The 18,775-nt window shown below is 38.7% G+C and overlaps 1 protein-coding gene across 2 annotated transcripts in view; it reads right to left on the reverse strand.

Annotated features, from left to right (window-relative positions):
- Positions 1-251: 251 nt before the first annotated feature.
- Positions 252-18,775, reverse strand: part of LOC132820729 (centrosome-associated protein 350) — a 68,332-nt gene continuing 49,808 nt past the window's right edge. The window contains exons 8-12 of one of the 2 annotated variants that reach the window (XM_060832999.1): positions 17,457-17,545; positions 16,653-16,787; positions 9,705-9,900; positions 4,834-5,067; positions 252-285 (exon numbers count right to left, since the gene is read on the reverse strand). In XM_060832999.1, the coding sequence (XP_060688982.1) occupies positions 270-285; positions 4,834-5,067; positions 9,705-9,900; positions 16,653-16,787; positions 17,457-17,545 (670 nt within the window). In that variant the 3' untranslated portion in view covers positions 252-269. Of the gene's footprint in view, positions 286-2,306; positions 2,974-4,833; positions 5,068-9,704; positions 9,901-16,652; positions 16,788-17,456; positions 17,546-18,775 lie in introns of those variants that run through there. The other variant, XM_060832998.1, reaches the window with a different exon arrangement.

Here is an 18,775-nt window from a genome sequence, read left to right on the forward strand (position 1 = left end):
TCATATTTATGTATGGAAAATGTCATCCAAAATGTGTTGAAATAATTTCAATGATAAAATAGTGGACAAATGACTCCTCTGTTGTCAATCAAGTTGTATTGGTCACACCAGGGATGATTTCATGGCCACGCATTTTCTCAGTTTAATTGTGTAGGGTCACGATCTGAAGTGTCATTCCATTTCGAGTACAAAGCTTAAATAGCACAACCACACCAGGGAATATGCTAAATATGTTTTTTCTTTGTGATGTAGTCTATGCTCAAGGATGTTTACAATAGAGAAAAGCTGAAAGGCAGAAGAAATGAGATGGTCAGAAAACAAAATGGTGCCAAAGATGTTCTATTCTATGAAAATCTTGAAATCACACTGGCATGATTCATATATGAAAATCTGCCTTGCTGTTACAAATCCAGTTTATTCAGTAATTTTCCATCTGCAATAGTTGGTATTCAGTGATGCCTGATCGATTCTTGGAGAGTCTGCTCAGAAAAATAATTTGTAATTGATTGCCTGGAAACCTGAAGGACAGTACATAATGACACAAATTTCCATCATTCTGAATATCTTATCATGAATAGCACATGGCATTTTGGGGAAAAAAATTCACTATTTGAGTAAAGAAGGAGAATTGGAATTTATGCTGCAGTTTATTGGAAACAAGTGATTTTGCAGGTAACAGAAAATGCAAAGTTGCAGTTAGGTATCTGAGGGAATTATCATCAGTATGATTATTAAATACTCATGAACCTCTTCTATTTTTGCCTCTGAAAAGCTTTCCTTAGTATTCAGTCATGGTGATGTACATACAGGTATAGAAAACTGTAGACTCTGAAACGTTTTAATAGTAGGAGGTGAAACTGCAGATATGACTTGATGCACAAATGCAGAGTGTAGCACATAATGGTTGAATATTGTTGGAATGGTAAGCAATTTATCTCTCAATTGTTTGTAAGCATGCTGTAAGTTCAGGAACAGAAAAAGTATGTGTCTCTGCTGGTTGAAGGATATAAAGGGAATTACCTTGGAAGATCCAATGCACCCACCCTTGACTGTGGATATCAGACAATGCAAATAAAGAAAAGTTTAAAAATTCAAACAGAAAAGGGGATAATGCTCTTTAAAATAAAGCTCTAGGTAAAAAAAACAAGTATCAGGGTGAAGTACAAATTAGAAGAGTGAACAGCTTCCAACCGTAAGGGAGATTAGGGTAAAAAATGTCACTTTGAATGGGTTTGGGGAGCGGGGGGAGCTGAATGTTGAGTACTAACATGAACTAGTTTAGAGGATGTCACAATAGGATTGTTATATTTTTAGGATGATACATTTTCACTGATAAGAATGTTGAAGTTTGGGACTGTAGTATTAAATTTTAGGGGAAATCAAAGAGGCAATATGATTTATGCCTAAGCCTATCTGACATTAAATCTGTGTGCTTTAAATTTTTAAAAGATCAAAGGAGAGCTCAGACTATTTTGTTGAGGGGACTATGCAAGGAATTTACCTTTGGGAATGATGACAGCTATTTCTAAGTCCAAAACTCCTAGTTTCCCAAAAGCAATAAGACGTTATTGAAATTAATTTGTAAACAGTTGTGCTAACATAACCCTTTTTTTATCAAAGGTGAAAGGCCAGTGAAATCTGAGATAGCAGATTACTTTTGCATACAAGTAGAAATGCTCATGTATTGTCCTTTGCAATGGAGAAAAGAATAGAGGAAGCCATTGAAAGAACATGGTTATACTCATTCCTGTAAACTCAGGAATATCACACACTGGGAGAGTTTCAATTGTGGGGTTGCAGCCAACTGAAAGGAAAAAAATCAAAGGAGATGGGTAGTCATACCTTCACCTTAAGCAGAGAAAATAATGATCCTATTGTTCACCATGTGGACTGAAAGTGGGAGCTCAAGTTCAGTTTGAAGACTGAGTTTGTATGCAGTTTAATCGAGGTTAAAGGGCTTGTGCGACTGAAATTAGATGGAGAAACCATAGTAAAACTCACACTGTGGAAAATAACATTTGGAAAAGAAAAGGAACTGTAACTCACTTGGGATTGATTGAAGAAGGATTGAATGCTCATTTAAGAGACTAATGTAACAAATTTTAGCCTGTCATTAAAAGTATAAATGAGCCTATTTTGTTCAGTAATTTAATATATCAGATACCAATGAAAAGAAAATTGTGTTTAGTAGTAAGAGTGCCAATTCTGCATTTGTCACAGCAAAATATTATTCTTGTGTGGCACTCTTTTAGCTAATAATTAAAAGCTCAAATTTCAATTTGAAAGTTTCCAGTTGTTATGGAGATTGCAACAAAGGTAAGAATAATGCTAGGTATCAGGGATATCTCTGGAAATGAGAGGGCAGTTTACTGAAGCATGTTATTTAATTTGAACCAATAAGCATAAGTCTTCATATATTCAATATTTTCCAAGGATGTTTGCTTCTGGGTCTGCTCAGATTGCATAGCCAACCTTTGCACCCATTGGTTTTCATGTACTTCATGAGTTTTCTTCTCTCATGCAAACAGGAAAATTGGAGATGACCGCAGCTTAATTTACAAAACCCCTGTCATTTTACATATGATAGACATTGCAATTGGGTTGTTAGCTTTTTTACTACATTGCTAGTTTGGCATATTTGAAATTATACTTCAAACAATTCAGGGACTAATTTTAATCCAACTCCAATTCTCCCACAAATTGTTGTAACTCGATCGCTGGTATTCTTGCAAGAACAGAGAAGTTTCACTGAGTCCAGTTTAGCCTCTTCTACAAACAAGATAAAATGAGGCGTATGACATCCCTGTCTCTGAGAAGTATAAATTCACAATTTTACAATTGAAGAAATTCTAGGTCCAGGTAGAAAGACGGTGGTTTCTTTTGTTTTTCACTTCAGAAGTTATTTTCCTTCCTTTCTACTCCCACGCCATAATAACTTTATTGAAGTTGACAAAGACACCTTTGTTCAATTTACTATGAAGAAAGAAGAAAATGACAGTTAAACCACTGTAATGAACCTGAGTTATATTGTGTTGGAAGAGTTGGTTATCGTCATCAAAGGTGTCAATAAGATTTTCACCTGAATATCTTTGGGGTAAGAATACTGTGTGTCATTGCAAACATTAGTATGTCTGAACTTAGCACCTCTCTATCTTTGCAGCAGCTTTTCTGCTTTTATACATTAAGTTGGACCACTAGCATCATGGAATTGTACATGGTCCACGAAAGATCTTGAATCAAGTCATGTAGACATCTGTTTCAATTAGGTTGTATTTATGCTTCATATCTCTTCAGCTAAACTTTTCCAGCTAGGATAATGGCAGACAACCTATCTTCCACTTGGGAATTTAACTTAAGCAATGAAAAACCTAGTTCAAAACATTGCTGTAATTATATTTTACTCAGCATCAATCTAACTACTTATATTATTGGAATGTTGGATAAACCATCAGCAAAAGATATTTTTCTTGAACATGCTTTGGTCATGTTCTGCCTCCAGTCTTTTAAAACTAAGATCTTGCAAACTACTGCATTGCTACAGGGTTTGTCAACCTCTAAAAAATCTTTGGAAAAACTGGTTCACCTTTCAGCCTTAGTACAACTGGCACTCATCAGAGACAATCTGTTTTCTGTAGAACTCATGGTATTTCATTAGACATGGTTCCCATTCTTTGTGATTATAACATTCCTGTTCCACAGGATTATCAAATGACTACGGGTTGCTCAATTCTTGTGATCACTATCAGTTCCTCAATAATTGATAATGTAAGGATGCAGAATGATGTGTTAATCTCATTGTACTTATCAAAACAACAGTGCAAATTAATATACTATAATCCAAAAATTTGTAAGATTTGTTATATTGTAATAAAAACTTCCAAAATATTGCTCAACATCAAAGCACTTTAAAACTGAGGTGTCAAGCTAAATGAAATGAACTGGATATTTCATCAAATGTATTAAAATAGAAGACTCTTGTCCCTATGAACATGTGCTGATACTATATGTGCAACTTGTATTATACATCCAACTTCTAAGATTAGTCTCCGTTACCATTAGGACCTATTTAGGTTATAACCATCACAATTTTTATGTTTGTAAGATTTGTTTTTAATTTTGGAGTACTAATTTTAATTTAGAGTGATATTACCTGGTTTAATATCTACCTGGCAGAATCCTGGGTGACGTGCTTGTTCAAGATTAAAGAGAGGCCCATGTTAACCTTGCCAGGATACAATGGCAAAGGAGTTCACAGTTACTTGGAGATAATATCACAGAGTCTTCCTTACAGTGGTTAGACAGCTATTCTCCAAACTCCAAGGAAATGAATTGTTGACAATGTCAAATTGTAAACTGTTATACTTTGAGTTGTCTATTTGATTTCAAAGGATACAGTCTTCAAGATTTTAATGAAGATCACTGTGGGGCTATCATGGTTAACTGTTCAAATTGAATTCTGTACTGCAAGATTAGATTAGACACTCCAATAGAATCATTATTGAGATTACTGATATTATCTAGTGTTCAGAAATGGCACAAGAGTAGCTTGTGCAAATATGCAAAATGAAATGAAATATTATGTCCCCCTGAGAGCTAATAGTCATTCTGAATTTGTAGGTGGCATTGATATGATGTTTTTAACAACTTTGTTTCACCATCAGTAACATGGCCAAGCTAAATATTCAGAAATAGTTACTTTACAGAAGTTCACCATAAATATGATACATGTTTATGTGTTAACTCTACTATTTGAGAAAAGTAAACATGTCAGTGAAACATGCAGTCTTTGAATGTATTTTGCTTCAGATCAAAAGGTTGGAATGTCAAACATACCAAATGAAATAACGAACTCCTTCAAATGTTCCATTATGCCGTCCTACTTCGTCGCCTTCCAGTTCCACACCCAGGTATGCTTCCTGTCGACCTGGTAAGTGACCCAAGTATTTAATCAATCCTTTGCTGATTTTCCCTGCAGGTCGGGAGAATTTAACGAGGTGCCCAATTTTCAGATCTGCAATGCTTCTGGGAGCGAATGGACGTCGGTGCAATACTCCTTTATCAATGGGCCTGTTTAATAGAAAGATAGACTTTTAATCCTAATTGTGAGTTCAAACCATTCCAAAGATGTTTCAACCACTTCAAACTTGCTCACATTTCAGGTTTCAGATTTCTAATTTCCCAATAGCCTTTGAGAAGGAGCTGGCAAGATGCCTTCTTGAACCACTGCAGTCCATTTTTGTGTAGGGAGACCCACAATGCATTTGGTGGGGTGTGTGTTTCTGGAATTTATCCCAACAAGAGTGGAAGAATTATTATATATTTTTATGTCAGGATGGTGAGTAGTTAGAGATGAACATACAGGTGACAGTGTTCCTATGTCTTTGCTGCCTTTGTCCTTTTAGACGGTAAGAAGTTGCAAAGTAGTTATGTGTTCAAATGTCTCCTGTTAAGGTGAAATAAAACTTTCTGTAAAAGAGGGTGGTGATTGACACCTTTGCTCAGAGATGTACCTGTGTGTTCTGGTTGCCATAGGAGAGAAACTCAAATCAAAATCCATTGAGGGTTGGGTGCAATTGTAACCTCCTTTTCACTGTATCTCAAAGAAAATATGAAAGCTGTTTCTTGACATGTGAAAGCTGAAAATGTGTTGCTGGTTAAAGCACAGCAGGTCTGGCAGCATCCAAGGAACAGGAAATTCGACGTTTCGGGCATAAGCCCTTCATCAGGAATCTTGACATGTGAAGACAAAGGAGATACTGCGATGGTAAAATAGATAGACTGGTTTTGCTAACAACCACACAGGAAGCTCAGGAGGGTTTAGATTCTGTTAAAAAGAGAAGGAACATAATAGATGGAACTCTTGAAGATGTGTAGAATGGAAAGTTTCTGTGGTATTCCGTAGAGGAATGAGTGTCCAAGGAGACTGAAGGCTTTGATCTAACATGATGGAGAAAACTGAAGAGCATCTGAAAAACTGGGAGCGACAATGGGACTATTCTTGTCATGCTACATATCAGCCGCAAGTGTGATGTCGAATAAAAGTGTTTGCTAAGATATATTTCAGTTATGTTGTTCAGTGCATAACTGATCATTCTCTTTGGTTTCATGTTCGTGACCTGTTTAGTGATGTTTTATCTATTTGATATTTGATATTTGGTTTCTTCGTTATTACAAAGGTCTTGAAATGTGAAATCTTGCTTTTTTGTTGGCTGCTGAGGAATTTCTCTCTTCTCAAAGGTTGCTAGTGTCTGTGGGGATCTTAACAGTTACTCATACTTCAAGCTTAAAGTCACATGTACATGGTTTCTAGATTGCTGATAGTACATTTTACAGTGATTGTCTATGTTTTAGTGTGCAAGGGACTTTTGAACTACAAACTGGAAAGTGCAAGTTGGGCACTGTTAGATAGCAAATGATTCTGGGAGAGATTTTTTTGCAACTTGAAGGTCAAATGGGATTGTGCAGTTTACCCTTTAGCTACAAAAGATCAGTTTTTTTTAAGCATTGAGATGATACTTTATGACAAAACGCTGCACCAGAGATATTTGAGTAAAGAGAAAAATTGCCTAACAACAGCCCTTAGATTGGTTCAGCTGCTGTTTGTCATAGAACTGATGTGGAGGTGACGGTGTTGGACTGGCGGGGACAAAGTTAAAAATCACACAACACCAGGTTATAGTCGAACAGGTTTATTTGGAAGTAGCTAGTGGGGCAGGATCATAGGACACAGAATTTATGGTAAAAGATCAAAGTGTCATACAACTAATGCGATGTACTGAACAAATCTAGATCGCTATTAAGTCTTTAATCAATTAGAATGGGAATGTAGGTTTCGATTCATTAATATGTAAATCCAAAAAGCACACAACCTATAGGCAGTCAGTCCATATGACATTTTATCAATTCTTACTCTGGAAAAAGAACCAGTCTGACTCAAGGTTAGGCTACAAACAGGCTCTAACCTCACACCTTTACTGCGTTGTCTGAGCTGAGATGTCACCTTTTTTTTATAAGGAACCTTGTTATCTCAGAAATGTGACATGAACGAAGTTCTGGGATTTACACATTAATGGATTAAAACTGTATCCCCATTCTAAGTGATTAAAGACTTAACAGCGATCTAGGTTTGGTCCATACATTGCATCAGTTGTGTGATGCTTTGATCTTTTCCCATAAATTCCTGTGTCCTACACATCCTGCCCCACTAGTTCCCTGATGAAGGAGCAGCGCTTCGAACGCCACTGCTTCCAAATAAGCCTGTTGGACTATAACCTGATGTTGTGTGATTTTTAACTTTGTCATAGAACTGTGATTGTCTAGATACACTAAAAAGAAAGAATTCTGATATAATAAAGGACCTCAGTCCACCTGAATTAAAGATCAACCATGCCTCTGTGACCACCAAGATGTCATCATTGTTCAGAATCAAGCACTTTCCCCTGCCACCGCAGGAACTGTAAAACCTGTGCCCACACCTCCTCCCTCACCTCTATCCAAGGCCCGAAAGGAGCCTTCCACATCCATCAAAGTTTTACCTGCACATCCACTAATATCATTTATTGTATCCGTTGCTCCCGATGCGGTCTCCTCTACACTGGGGAGACTGGGCGCCTCATAGCAGAGCGCTTCAGGGAACATCTCTGAGATACCCGCACCAATCAACCACACCGCCCCGTGGCCCAACATTTCAACTCCCCCTCCCACTCTGCCGAGGACATGGAGGTCCTGGGCCTCCTTCACCGCCGTTCCCTCACCACCAGAGGCCTGGAGGAAGAACGCCTCATCTTCCGCCTCAGAACACTTCAACCCCAGGGTATCAATGTGGACTTCAACAGCTTCCTCATTTCCCCTTCCCCGCCTCATTCTAGTTTCAAACTTCCAGTTCAGCACTCTCCCCATGACTTGTCCGGACTTGTCCGACCTGCCTATCTTCTTTTCCACCTATCCACTCCACCCTCTCTTCCCTGACCTATCACCTTCATCTCCTCCCCCACTCACCCATTGTACTCTATGCTACTCTCTCCCCACCTCTCCATGCTTCCAGATCACTGCCTTTATTCCTGATGAAGGGCTTTTGCCCGAAATGTCGATTTCGCTGCTCGTTGGATGCTGCCTGAACTGCTGTGCTCTTCCAGCACCACTGATCCAGAATTGTTCGGAATCAACAGATCTGACACAAAAAAAAACTCTTCCCACCCTTGCATTCCAGACTTTGATTTATCACAGAATCCCTACAATGTGGAACTAGGCTATTTGGCCCAACAAGTCCACACCTGACCCTCCAAACAGTAACTCACTCAGACCCATTCCCCAATACTCTACCTTTCCCTAGACTAATGCACCTCGCCTACACATCCCTGAACACTATGGACAATTTAGTATGGCCAATTCACCCAACCTGCACATCTTTGGATTGTGGGAGGAAACAGGAGCATCCAGAGGAAACCCACGCAGACACGGGGAGAATGTGCAAACTCCACACAAACAGTTGCCCAAGGCTGCAATCGAACCCAGGTCCCTGCCACTGTGAGGCAGCAGGGCTTATTTTATCTTGTGTATATTTTTTCACCAATAATATTTATGTCACAGCATCTGTTTTTGTCTGATTTATTCATGAATGACTGTGTGAATGCCTGGGGTTTAAAGGAAGTATAGCTTAAATCCAATAATTAATCATTCATTTTTACAATTTTTAAATAATAACTCTTTATACATCATTATTTTCCTGTTAATGATGAAATCTGGTGTGAATTATTGTTGTCCTGATTAACAACCTGTCTGGCAAATTAATCACTTCAGGAATTTAATTGATAAGTCACATGGTTGTGAAATAGTGAGTGTCCACTATTCCAATCGTGTTGGGATGGTTGCACATTGTTAATCGATTGCTTGATGCTCTACAGTGAAGGTTGCATTTTGAAATATTAATGCTGCATTTTTCTTAGTTAACTTCAGTTCATTTGAATGTTAAGTAATGGCATGTCTGATTGTATCTGTGTAAATTTTAATAATAAATATTTTTGGTTCCATGCATATGGTTATATATAGTTTAGATAATGAATTTTAATCAATATTTCTTGTTCTGTTCCTGCAATCTTACTTAATTGCCTGTGTTAAGGAGAGTTACTGGTATTTTAAACTGTGTGGAGATCCCATTTTACGAATATACGACTTAAGCAAGGGATTAGTTATGATTTAATGCACCAATGATATTGCTAAATACATATTCTCCCAAACACAATAGTTGGATAGAGCATTAAAAGTTTAGTTAAAAAGATTTAGCCTGATTGCCCACATTAAAAGGAAAAGGAAAATTACTGAAAAACGTAATGTGGTTGTGTACATCACCACAAAGACATACCAACTGAAAAACGATATTTTGTGCAAATAGTACATCTTTCAGTATCTGTTTAAAACTGTTGTGAAGTACCATTGGTGACTATATTCTGATTTGTATGTCACAACTCTACATAGATCTGTTAGTTGGTCAGCTTGAGGGTCAGACCTTTGAGCAGAAACTTTGGGTCATTTTCACCTTCATTGACTGGGCAACGATGTTGTCAGGGCAGAATGCTCAGTAGTAGAATGCATCTGAGTCTTATCCCTTGGAAATTAAACAAGTCAGACAGATCCTCTAAAGGGTGGATTATCTGTCATGTTAAAACAAAAGATGATAAAAGCAATAATTTTCAGTGCTTGCTGACCTTAATTGCCGAAGACCTTTCCTCACTAACCTCCCTGTGTTTTTTCTGTTGAGGCAGTTGATCCAAAAACCAGGAGAAGAAGTTGTGGAGTTACAAGGAATTGAACTGGAACATGGTGGAAACTGATGTTGACCATTAACTTGGCTTACAGATGACATATCATCATCGCTCGCCCCATCTACGTCACACAGATTACCTATATAGAGAAAAATAATCAGATCTTTGCAAACTTTACCGTGCTCTGCCAAGATTGAATCTTGATCACAAATTAGTCAGTCCAAAGGCTGTGAATGAATTAAGGTGATTATAAGGAAAAAAATAATTAATGTAATTGAGTTGTTAAGGGCTGGACTGCATTGCCTAAGAGTCTGATGCAGGCAGATTCAATAGAGGCATTCAAAAAGGAATAAGCCAATTAGTTGAATAGGAACAATTTGCAGGATAATCAGGAGAAAGCAAGAGAACAGCACCAGATGAGATGCTCATTCGGAGAGATGGACCAAATGGTCTCCTTCTGCACTCTAACAAGTCTGTGATTCTGTGACTATGGTTAGATGTGTAGAGTCTTGTGAACTCATTTTTATCAAAAGAACGTTACACGAATATTATTGTTGTAAAATGTCAAGATGATAACAATAAATTAGGTGAAATAAATATTGATTCAAATTTCATAATTATGAATCATAGTTTCCGTTAATTATATATCAAGCACCATTTTAAAAATGTTTTGTGCTCAGTAGAGGAAGATCATAATTGAAAGTGTTTTATTAATCATATGACTGTGCTGTGAGAAAAACAACAATTTTGAAAAATTTCACAAATATACATTACGATAGTCTTGTTGCATGTAATCTCTTTAATGAATATACCAAATGCTTTCTGACACACAATCTTTCAAGTCTATTCTCAGATTGTTTTATGTTTTTCTGTAATATTACAGATCGAATGCCACACTAACCAAGTCTTATCTCAGCCACATTCAATCTTGCGAAGTATCAGATTAAATTTAAGATTCTCTGCACAACAGATAACAAAGCCACAGCCCATAAATATCTACTACATTTAAATGAAGCAATTAGACTTTTATTTGATTTGCTATGTTATAGAGAGAAGGTTCTGTCAAGTTGCCACTCAGTAGGATGCAGGCAGGGTGAAACATAGAACATGGGACCAGAACAGACATTTGGCACTTCAGTCCTGTTCTGACATTCAATATGATCATGGCTGATCCTATAACTCAATAACCTGTTCACACTTTCTCCCCATATCCTTTGATCCCTTTAACTCTAAGAACCATAACTAACTCCTCCATGAAACAGTTGGCCTCAACTGTTGTGGTGGTAGAGAATTCTAGAGTCTCACTACTCTCTGCATGAAGATATTTCTCCTCATTTCAGCCCTAGTTGGCCTACTCAGTATCCTTCAGCTGTGACCCCTGGTTCTGCACTCCCCAATTTTTGGGACCATCTTTCTTTCATTTACCCTTTTTAATCCTATTAGAATTTTGAAGACTTCTGTGTGACTTCCACTCATTCTTCTAAACTTAAGTGAAGGTAGTCCTAATAATCCAGTCTCTCTTCATCCATCAGTCCTGCTATTCCAGGAATGAGTCTGGTAAATCTTCATTTCACTCCCTTCATAGCTAGAACATCCTTCCTCAGGGAATGAGACCAAAACTGCACACAATACTCCAGATGTGACCTCACCAAGGATCTGTACAATTGCAGCAAGACATCCCTGCTCCTATACTCAAATCTTGCTATGAAGGCCAACACACTATTTGCCTTTAACCACAACGAAAACAAAAATTGCAGGGATGCAACATCTTTCCCTCAAAAATGTCACATCCCTTAAGGTTAATAACAAGGTAAACGATGAGACCCACACATCCAGATTCATGTACCTCCTTTATCCTTATCAGAGGATAGCTCACCCACCATGAACCAACAGTACTGAAAGCCAGTGAGTATGACCTTAAGCTGCTCCTGTCAGAGGTGCATAATGGCAAAAGGCACACTTTATTGAACTCCAAATTGCCTCCATCAATAAGACAAATGTTATAACAGTACAGATGGTCTGGGTGGAATTATAGAAATTATTATATGTTCAGAAAAATCAGAGAAATTCACCTATGCATCCATTGTGCCAGGTTGTCTAAATTTTGCCATTTGTTGGTCACTGTCTCAAGGAAGGACGAACACAATGGAAATATCTCTGCAGCAAAATGCATAAGATTACAGTTTTGGTATAATAATGGGAACCCTACTTTGGCTAACCTTTTTAGGAATAGGAACTGGAGTAGGCCAAAAATGTACAGGTTAGGTGGACTGGCTATGGTGAATTACCCATAATGTCCAGGGATATGCAGGTGAGATGAATTAGCCATGGGAGATGCAGGTTACAGGTATAGGGCAAGGGGGTTAGTCTGTTTGGGATGCTCTTTGAAGAGTCACTATGGACTCAATGGGCCAAATGGCCTGTTTCCACACTGTCAGGATTCTATGATCCAGCTCTTTGAGCCCACTCTTCCATTCAGTGATATCATGGTGGAATTATGGCCTAAATCCATATACCTGCCTTTGGCCTATATCCCTTTTCTAACCTAATCTCGAAACGTTGCCCTATAATCTTTTACCATGCCCACATCTTATAGTCCAAGGTTTCTTCAAACAATTTTGCTTTGGCAGAGCTGGCAAAGATTCAGCCTTCTGCCTTCAGGAATAATAATACAAGAATTAGTATAAGCGTAAAGCTGTATTCAGCTAGGGGCCATAGAGATGTACAGCACAGAAACAGACCCTTCGGTCCAATACATCTATGCCTACCAGATATCTGAAATTAATCTAGTCCCATTTGCCAGCACTTGACCCATACTGTCCAATCCCTTCCTATTCATGCACCCATCCAGATGACTTTTAAATGTTGTAATTGTACCCAGCCTCTACCACATCCTCTGGCAGCTTGTTCCATTTCACCCTTTTAGTGAAAAAGTTGCCCTTGAGTCCCTTTTAAATCTTTCCCCTCTCACCTGAAAATTATACCCTCTAGTTCTGGACTCCCTGAACCCAGGGAAAAGACCTTGTCTATTTATCCAATCCATGCCCCTCATGATTTTATAAACCTCTATAAGGTCACCCTTCAGCTTCCGATACTCCAGAGAAAACAGTCCCAGCCTATTTAGCCTCTCCCGATAGCTCAAACCCTCCAAACCTTATAAATCTTCTCTGAACCCTTTCAAGTTTCACAATGTCCTTCCCATAGGAGGGAGACCAGAATTGGACACAATATTCCAAAAGAGGCCTAGCCAATGTCCTGTACCTCTAAGCTTTCTGAACATTCATGATTTCATGAATGTAAAATTTGGATTAATGTGGCAGGAGTAACAATTCTCTTCAGTAAATGTGGCTCATGAGAGTTAGAAAGACGTGAGAGTATGAACTAGGAGTAGGCCATTCAACCCATCTAGCCCAATCTTCCATTCAACAAAATCTTAGCTGATATAATTGCGCCCTCAACTCCACATTCCCACCTGTCTCTGATAGCCATTGACTCTGTTGTTAAAAATATTGACCAAGGGCCCTGCCTCTACTGCTCTCTGGTGAAGAGTTACAAACACTCATGACACTGAGAGGAAAAAAAAATCCTCTCAAACTGTACCTCCCAAAAGGGAAACATCCTTCATCATTCACACTGTCAAATCTCCTCAGGAACCTATATGTTAGAATAAGATAACCTCTCATTCTTCTAAACTCCATTTGAAAGAGGCCCAGTTTGCGCAATCTTTCCTCCTAGGATAATTCTTCCATTCCAGGAAGACAAGCCAGGGAGCTATAGATCGGTGATCCTGACCTCGGTGGTGGGCAAGTTGTTAGAGGGAATCCTGAGGGACAGGATGTACATGTATTTGGAAAGGCAAGGACTGATTCGGGATAGTCAACATGGCTTTGTGTGTGGGAAATCATGTCTCACAAACTTGATTGAGTTTTTGAAGAAGTAACAAAAGAAGATTGATGAGGGCAGAGCAGTAGATGTGATCTATATGGACTTCAGTAAGGCGTTCGACAAGGTTCCCCATGGGAGACTGTATAGCAAGGTTAGATCTCATGGAATACAGGGAGAACTAGCTTAAAGGTGGATACAGAACTGGTTCAAAGGGAGAAGACAGAGGGTGGTGGTGGAGGGTTGTTTTTCAGACTGGAGGACTGTGACCAGTGGAGTGCCACAAGGATCTGTGCTGGGCCCTCTACTTTTTGTCATTAACATAAATGATTTGGATGCCAGCATAAGAGGTACAGTTAGTAAGTTTGCAGATGACACCAAAAATGGAGATGTAGTGGACATCGAAGACAGTTACCTCAGATTGCAACAGGATCTGGACCAGATGGGCCAATGGGCTGAGAAGTGGCAGATGGAGTTTAATTCAAATAAATGAAGGATGCTGCATTTTGGGAAAGCAAATCTTAGCAGGACTTATACACTTAATGGTAAGGTCCTAGGGAGTGTTGCTGAACAAAGAGAGCTTGGAGTGCAGGTGCATAGCTCCTTGAAAGTGGAGTCGCAGGTAGATAGGATAGTGAAGAAGGCATTTGGCATGCCTTCCTTTATTGGTCAGAGTATTGAGTACAGGAGTTGGGAGGTCATGTTGTGGCTGTACAGTACATTGGTTACACCACTGTTGGAATATTGTGTGCAATTCTGGTCTCCTTCCTATCGGAAAGATGTTGTGAAACTTGAAAGGGTTCAGAAAGGATTTACAAGGATGTTGCCAGGGTTGGAGGATCTGAGCTACAGGGAGAGGCTGAACAGGCTGGGGCTGTTTTCCCTGGAGTGTTGGAGGCTGAGGGGTGACCTTATAGAAGTTTACAAAATTATGAGGTGCATGGATAGGATAAATAGACAAAGTCTTTTCCCTGGGGTCGGGGAGTCCAGAACTAGAGGGCACAGGTTTCGGGTGAGAGGGGAAAGATATAAAAGAGCCCTAAGGGGCAACTTTTTCACGCAGATGGTGGTATGTGAATGGAATGAGCTGCCAGAGGATATGGTGGAGGCTGGTACAATTGCACCATTTAAAAGGCATTTGGTTGGGTATATGAATAGGAAGGGTTTGGAGGGATATGGGCCGGGTACTGGCAGGTGGGACTAGATTGGGTTGAGATATCTGGTTGGCATGAATGGTTGGACCGATGGGTCTGTTTTCATGCTGTACATCTCTATGACTCTATGACTCTAATTGATCAAATGATCCTTCTCTGAACTGCCTCCAACACATTTACATCCTTAAGTAAGAAACCAAACCTAACAGGTACTCCAGCTGCAGCCTTACTGATGCTGATGCTAAATGTTCACACTTGTACATTCTATTTCCATTTTCATAAACAATAACATTCCTTTTGCCTTCCTATTCACTTGCTGTATCTGCATTTTAACTGAAATTTGTTCACATGGGAAATTCATCACCCCCCCCTTTCTTTTCCAAAAAAAACAAAGTATGGTAGCAACAGGCTATTTTGTATAAGTTAAAATGACTTTGTTGTATTTATTTGAACAGTAAATAAATTTAAAAAGTTTTTACAAAATCAAATATGTAGAGATGCTGAATTGGTGTAATATATTAAAACATCTTATACATAATTTTAAAACATATCAGATTAGGATAATATTCTTTGGCATGAGTATTGTGATCTGGAGTACACTGCTTGAAAGAGTGAATTAAATAAATAGTTAAAGAGAAGTTATTTGAACGATATGGAAAGAATAGGGGAGTGGATGATTCTATGAAACAAAAAGTTAAAAAATTAAAGGTTTAAAAGATTTTGATGAAAACACGATTTCAGATATAGTGCAGGTGATGCACATGTCAGCTCATCAATACGGCTTGAACAAAACTAAAGACTAGAAGAGAAATTCTTGAGTATGTATCTAGTTCTAAAGCTTCTAAAATCAGACCTGTCAATCATCAATTATAAAAGGTAGAATGCCAGAATTCTTGGAAAGATTGTGAGCAAGAAACCATTTTACCCGGTTTATGAATGCCTGTTAAAAGCTTTGATTAATAAGTAAAGGTAGATCCTACATTAACTTTAGCTGTTTAAAACTGTACAAAATAATAAAAAGAAGAAATAATCATATTTTGTATTTGTTAATGATTCCTTCTCTGACATGATTAAGTAGGCTTATGTTCCCATAAAAATGTCAGCTGAGAACTCATGATATTTCATCTCATATCTTTGTCTTTAAAGAAACAGACAACTGCCAGGAAGCCATACAGTTTAGCAGCTGCCTCTTCTCCTTTTTGATGAGACTTGCCTAATTGAAAGGAGGACTGTGTAAATCTGGAATATAAAGCTTGGGCTGTACAGGAAGGAAAGGTTAAAAGAACCAATGGGTTCCACAGTCTTGAGGTCCTAGGGTTTGTTACAGTAAAACTTGTTTTCAGTCGTAAAAAGCAAGTAGAACATATAAGGTAAAAACAGAAAGAACTGTGGATGCTGTAAATCAGAAACAAAAACAGAAATTGCTGGAAAAGCTCAGCAAGTCTAGCGCCATCTATGAAGAGAAATCAGAGTTAACATTTCAGGTCCAGTGACAGGGCGGGTGCGGTAACCAGACCTGAAACGTTAACTCAGATTTCTCTTCACAAATGCTGCTAGATCTGCTGAGCTTTTCCAGCAATTTCTGTTCTTGTTTCAGAACATATAAGGTAGTGTACTCAGAACCCAGAAAGAACATAAAAAGGATGTTTCAGAGTAGAGTAGGGAGAGACAAGAAAGATTGCAAACATTAATTCTGTGAATATATCCTCAACAAATTTGAAATGGTGGCAGGGATTTATGCAAATATGTGAATATTTGATGGTTGGGAGGAAGAAACACATCAATGTGTCTGGCTTGGAGAATTAGAAACGAGTCCATCTGTTTATCTCTTAGTGAATGTAATTCTGGTAAATACCTCTGAGTTGCTGTTTGTTTGAATTTGAGGCTTGATCAAAGTTCACTTCATTGCAAGATGCAAGGAGAGCCTCTGTGTTGTCACTAGCCACTGAAATGGGTGAGGCGTTGCATGTAGCTCGGTTTTTGTCTTCATCTGTGGGCAGAAAACACAGTGGCACTGCTAGGGTTGCACTTGGTGTATTAGATACACATGTATCCTGATCTAACACTGTCTGTATGCAGCCATTCTTAATTCACATTCTCACTGAAAGTATTCATCAAAAGACTCAAATGGTTGAACTGCCTACTTCTCCTCATGTTCTTGTATTATGTTCTTTTTTGTTTGTTAATGGAATGTGGGATTGCTGGCTGGCCCAGTATTTATTGCCCATTCCTAGTTACCCTTGAGAAAGTGGGAGTGAGCCATTTGTCCTGTTCTTCTTAATGCTGCTCTTTTTTTCCTTACTGTGATCTCAGATCTCCAAAACTCAATTCAAAAAATATGAGTTCTTGAAAACTAATTTCACCCCAATTCACCCATCACCATTGCGACAGATATGCCCACAAATGAGCAAATACCAGAGTTGTGTTGCATTTTGTTTGGAAATAGTAAAATGTAAATATGACACCAGACTGAAACTCTGACCTAGCTATAATTGGTTAAAATAATATAATCTGATGTTCACCTCTTCTTTTCCCACTCATGTATTATACTGCACATAAAGAACGCTGAAACAGCATAAGTTAATTTTCTGTGAACATCTTTACCTCCTGTTTTAGCCTTCAAAACAGTAATAACTGATATTAAGCAATAGTAATTTACCGTCCCATGTTTGTAGCCCTTGATCAAAGGTCACTTGCTCACTCGATTTGTTTGAACCACTCCTCTCTTCAATATTGAAATATTCAAATCTGTACAACAAGTTTGGAAACAAATCAAGATAGTAAATTTGTCCGCAAATTAAAATAAGCAATTTGCATCATCCTCGTAAGGCAGTTGAGCACAATTCTGTTGGCCCTTGATGTAGCAAAAGCATATCTTGAGCGACAGGACACTTAGGCTGATACTGTGTGCAGACTTATCCACTTACCCTCCCACTACTCTCTGGGCACTGCAATCAGTTCTCAGATATGAGCTGACAGTAGCCCAGCTTCTTGCAGTCAGTCAGTCTGCAGGTCAAAACTCTGTCCAACAACAAAGAATGACAATCCTTCTCCTCTTACCAATGTTAAGAGGCACCCAGAGTAAGACTGGGGAGAAAGCAGGATATTGAAAGTAGTAATTTGTGAACTGTGGGTGAATTTTTAAGTTTCTGACCCACTCTCAGTTAGGGAGCCTGAAAACCTTTGAAAATCCTAGATGTTTCAGCAGCCTGTTTATCAGTGGCTTTTTAATTTAACCACTGCATCTGACTTCTTGGTTTCCTGCCTAACTCCTCAAAAGGAGTAGATTGGAAGATTGATAGATATCTCCCAACAGGTCAAGAGGCTGCAGAACTGGAGACATAAATTTACCAAGGTAAAATGACAATTCTGTACTTCTGCAGACTGGAGGAAGAAGCCAGTTTCTGAAAAGAGGCACTCAAACACACTTACTGTACCTTACCAAGCCCTCTTCTGCACTTTGTGATAATGACATATCCAGCACCCATCCCTCTGTATCAAGGCACCTCTTCACATCAACAATGACACTCACCAAAAACTCAATGCAGGCTTACACCTATCCACCTCACATGGTCTTCCATACATCTTTCCATACTCTCAAAACATTCTACTTTGAATGTTCTTGAGTTTCCTCTTTGTTTATCTTCTTGTAAACAAAGAGCCCAGAATACAAGAAAGGGGCAAAATCCCAGAAATGATGCTCTAGTAATCTCTACTTTGCCCTGTACTGAAGTGGTGATGAATCCAAGCTAGTTTAAGGATACTTGGGCCTTTGACAATGCAGGAAATGAGTTTGCTCAGCAACCTGGGGACAGAATTCAGTGTCACATAGCCAAGAGACATATACCATTAAACATGCTGACTTACTGTCTGAAGTCCATACTGTTCCAGCATACATTCATAGAGTCATACAGCACGGAACCAGACATCCCAACACAACCTAGTCCCACCTGCCAGTACCCGGCCCATATCCCTCCA

This window comes from Hemiscyllium ocellatum, chromosome 12, assembly GCF_020745735.1.
Source record: "Hemiscyllium ocellatum isolate sHemOce1 chromosome 12, sHemOce1.pat.X.cur, whole genome shotgun sequence".
Classification (NCBI taxonomy): domain Eukaryota; kingdom Metazoa; phylum Chordata; class Chondrichthyes; order Orectolobiformes; family Hemiscylliidae; genus Hemiscyllium; species Hemiscyllium ocellatum.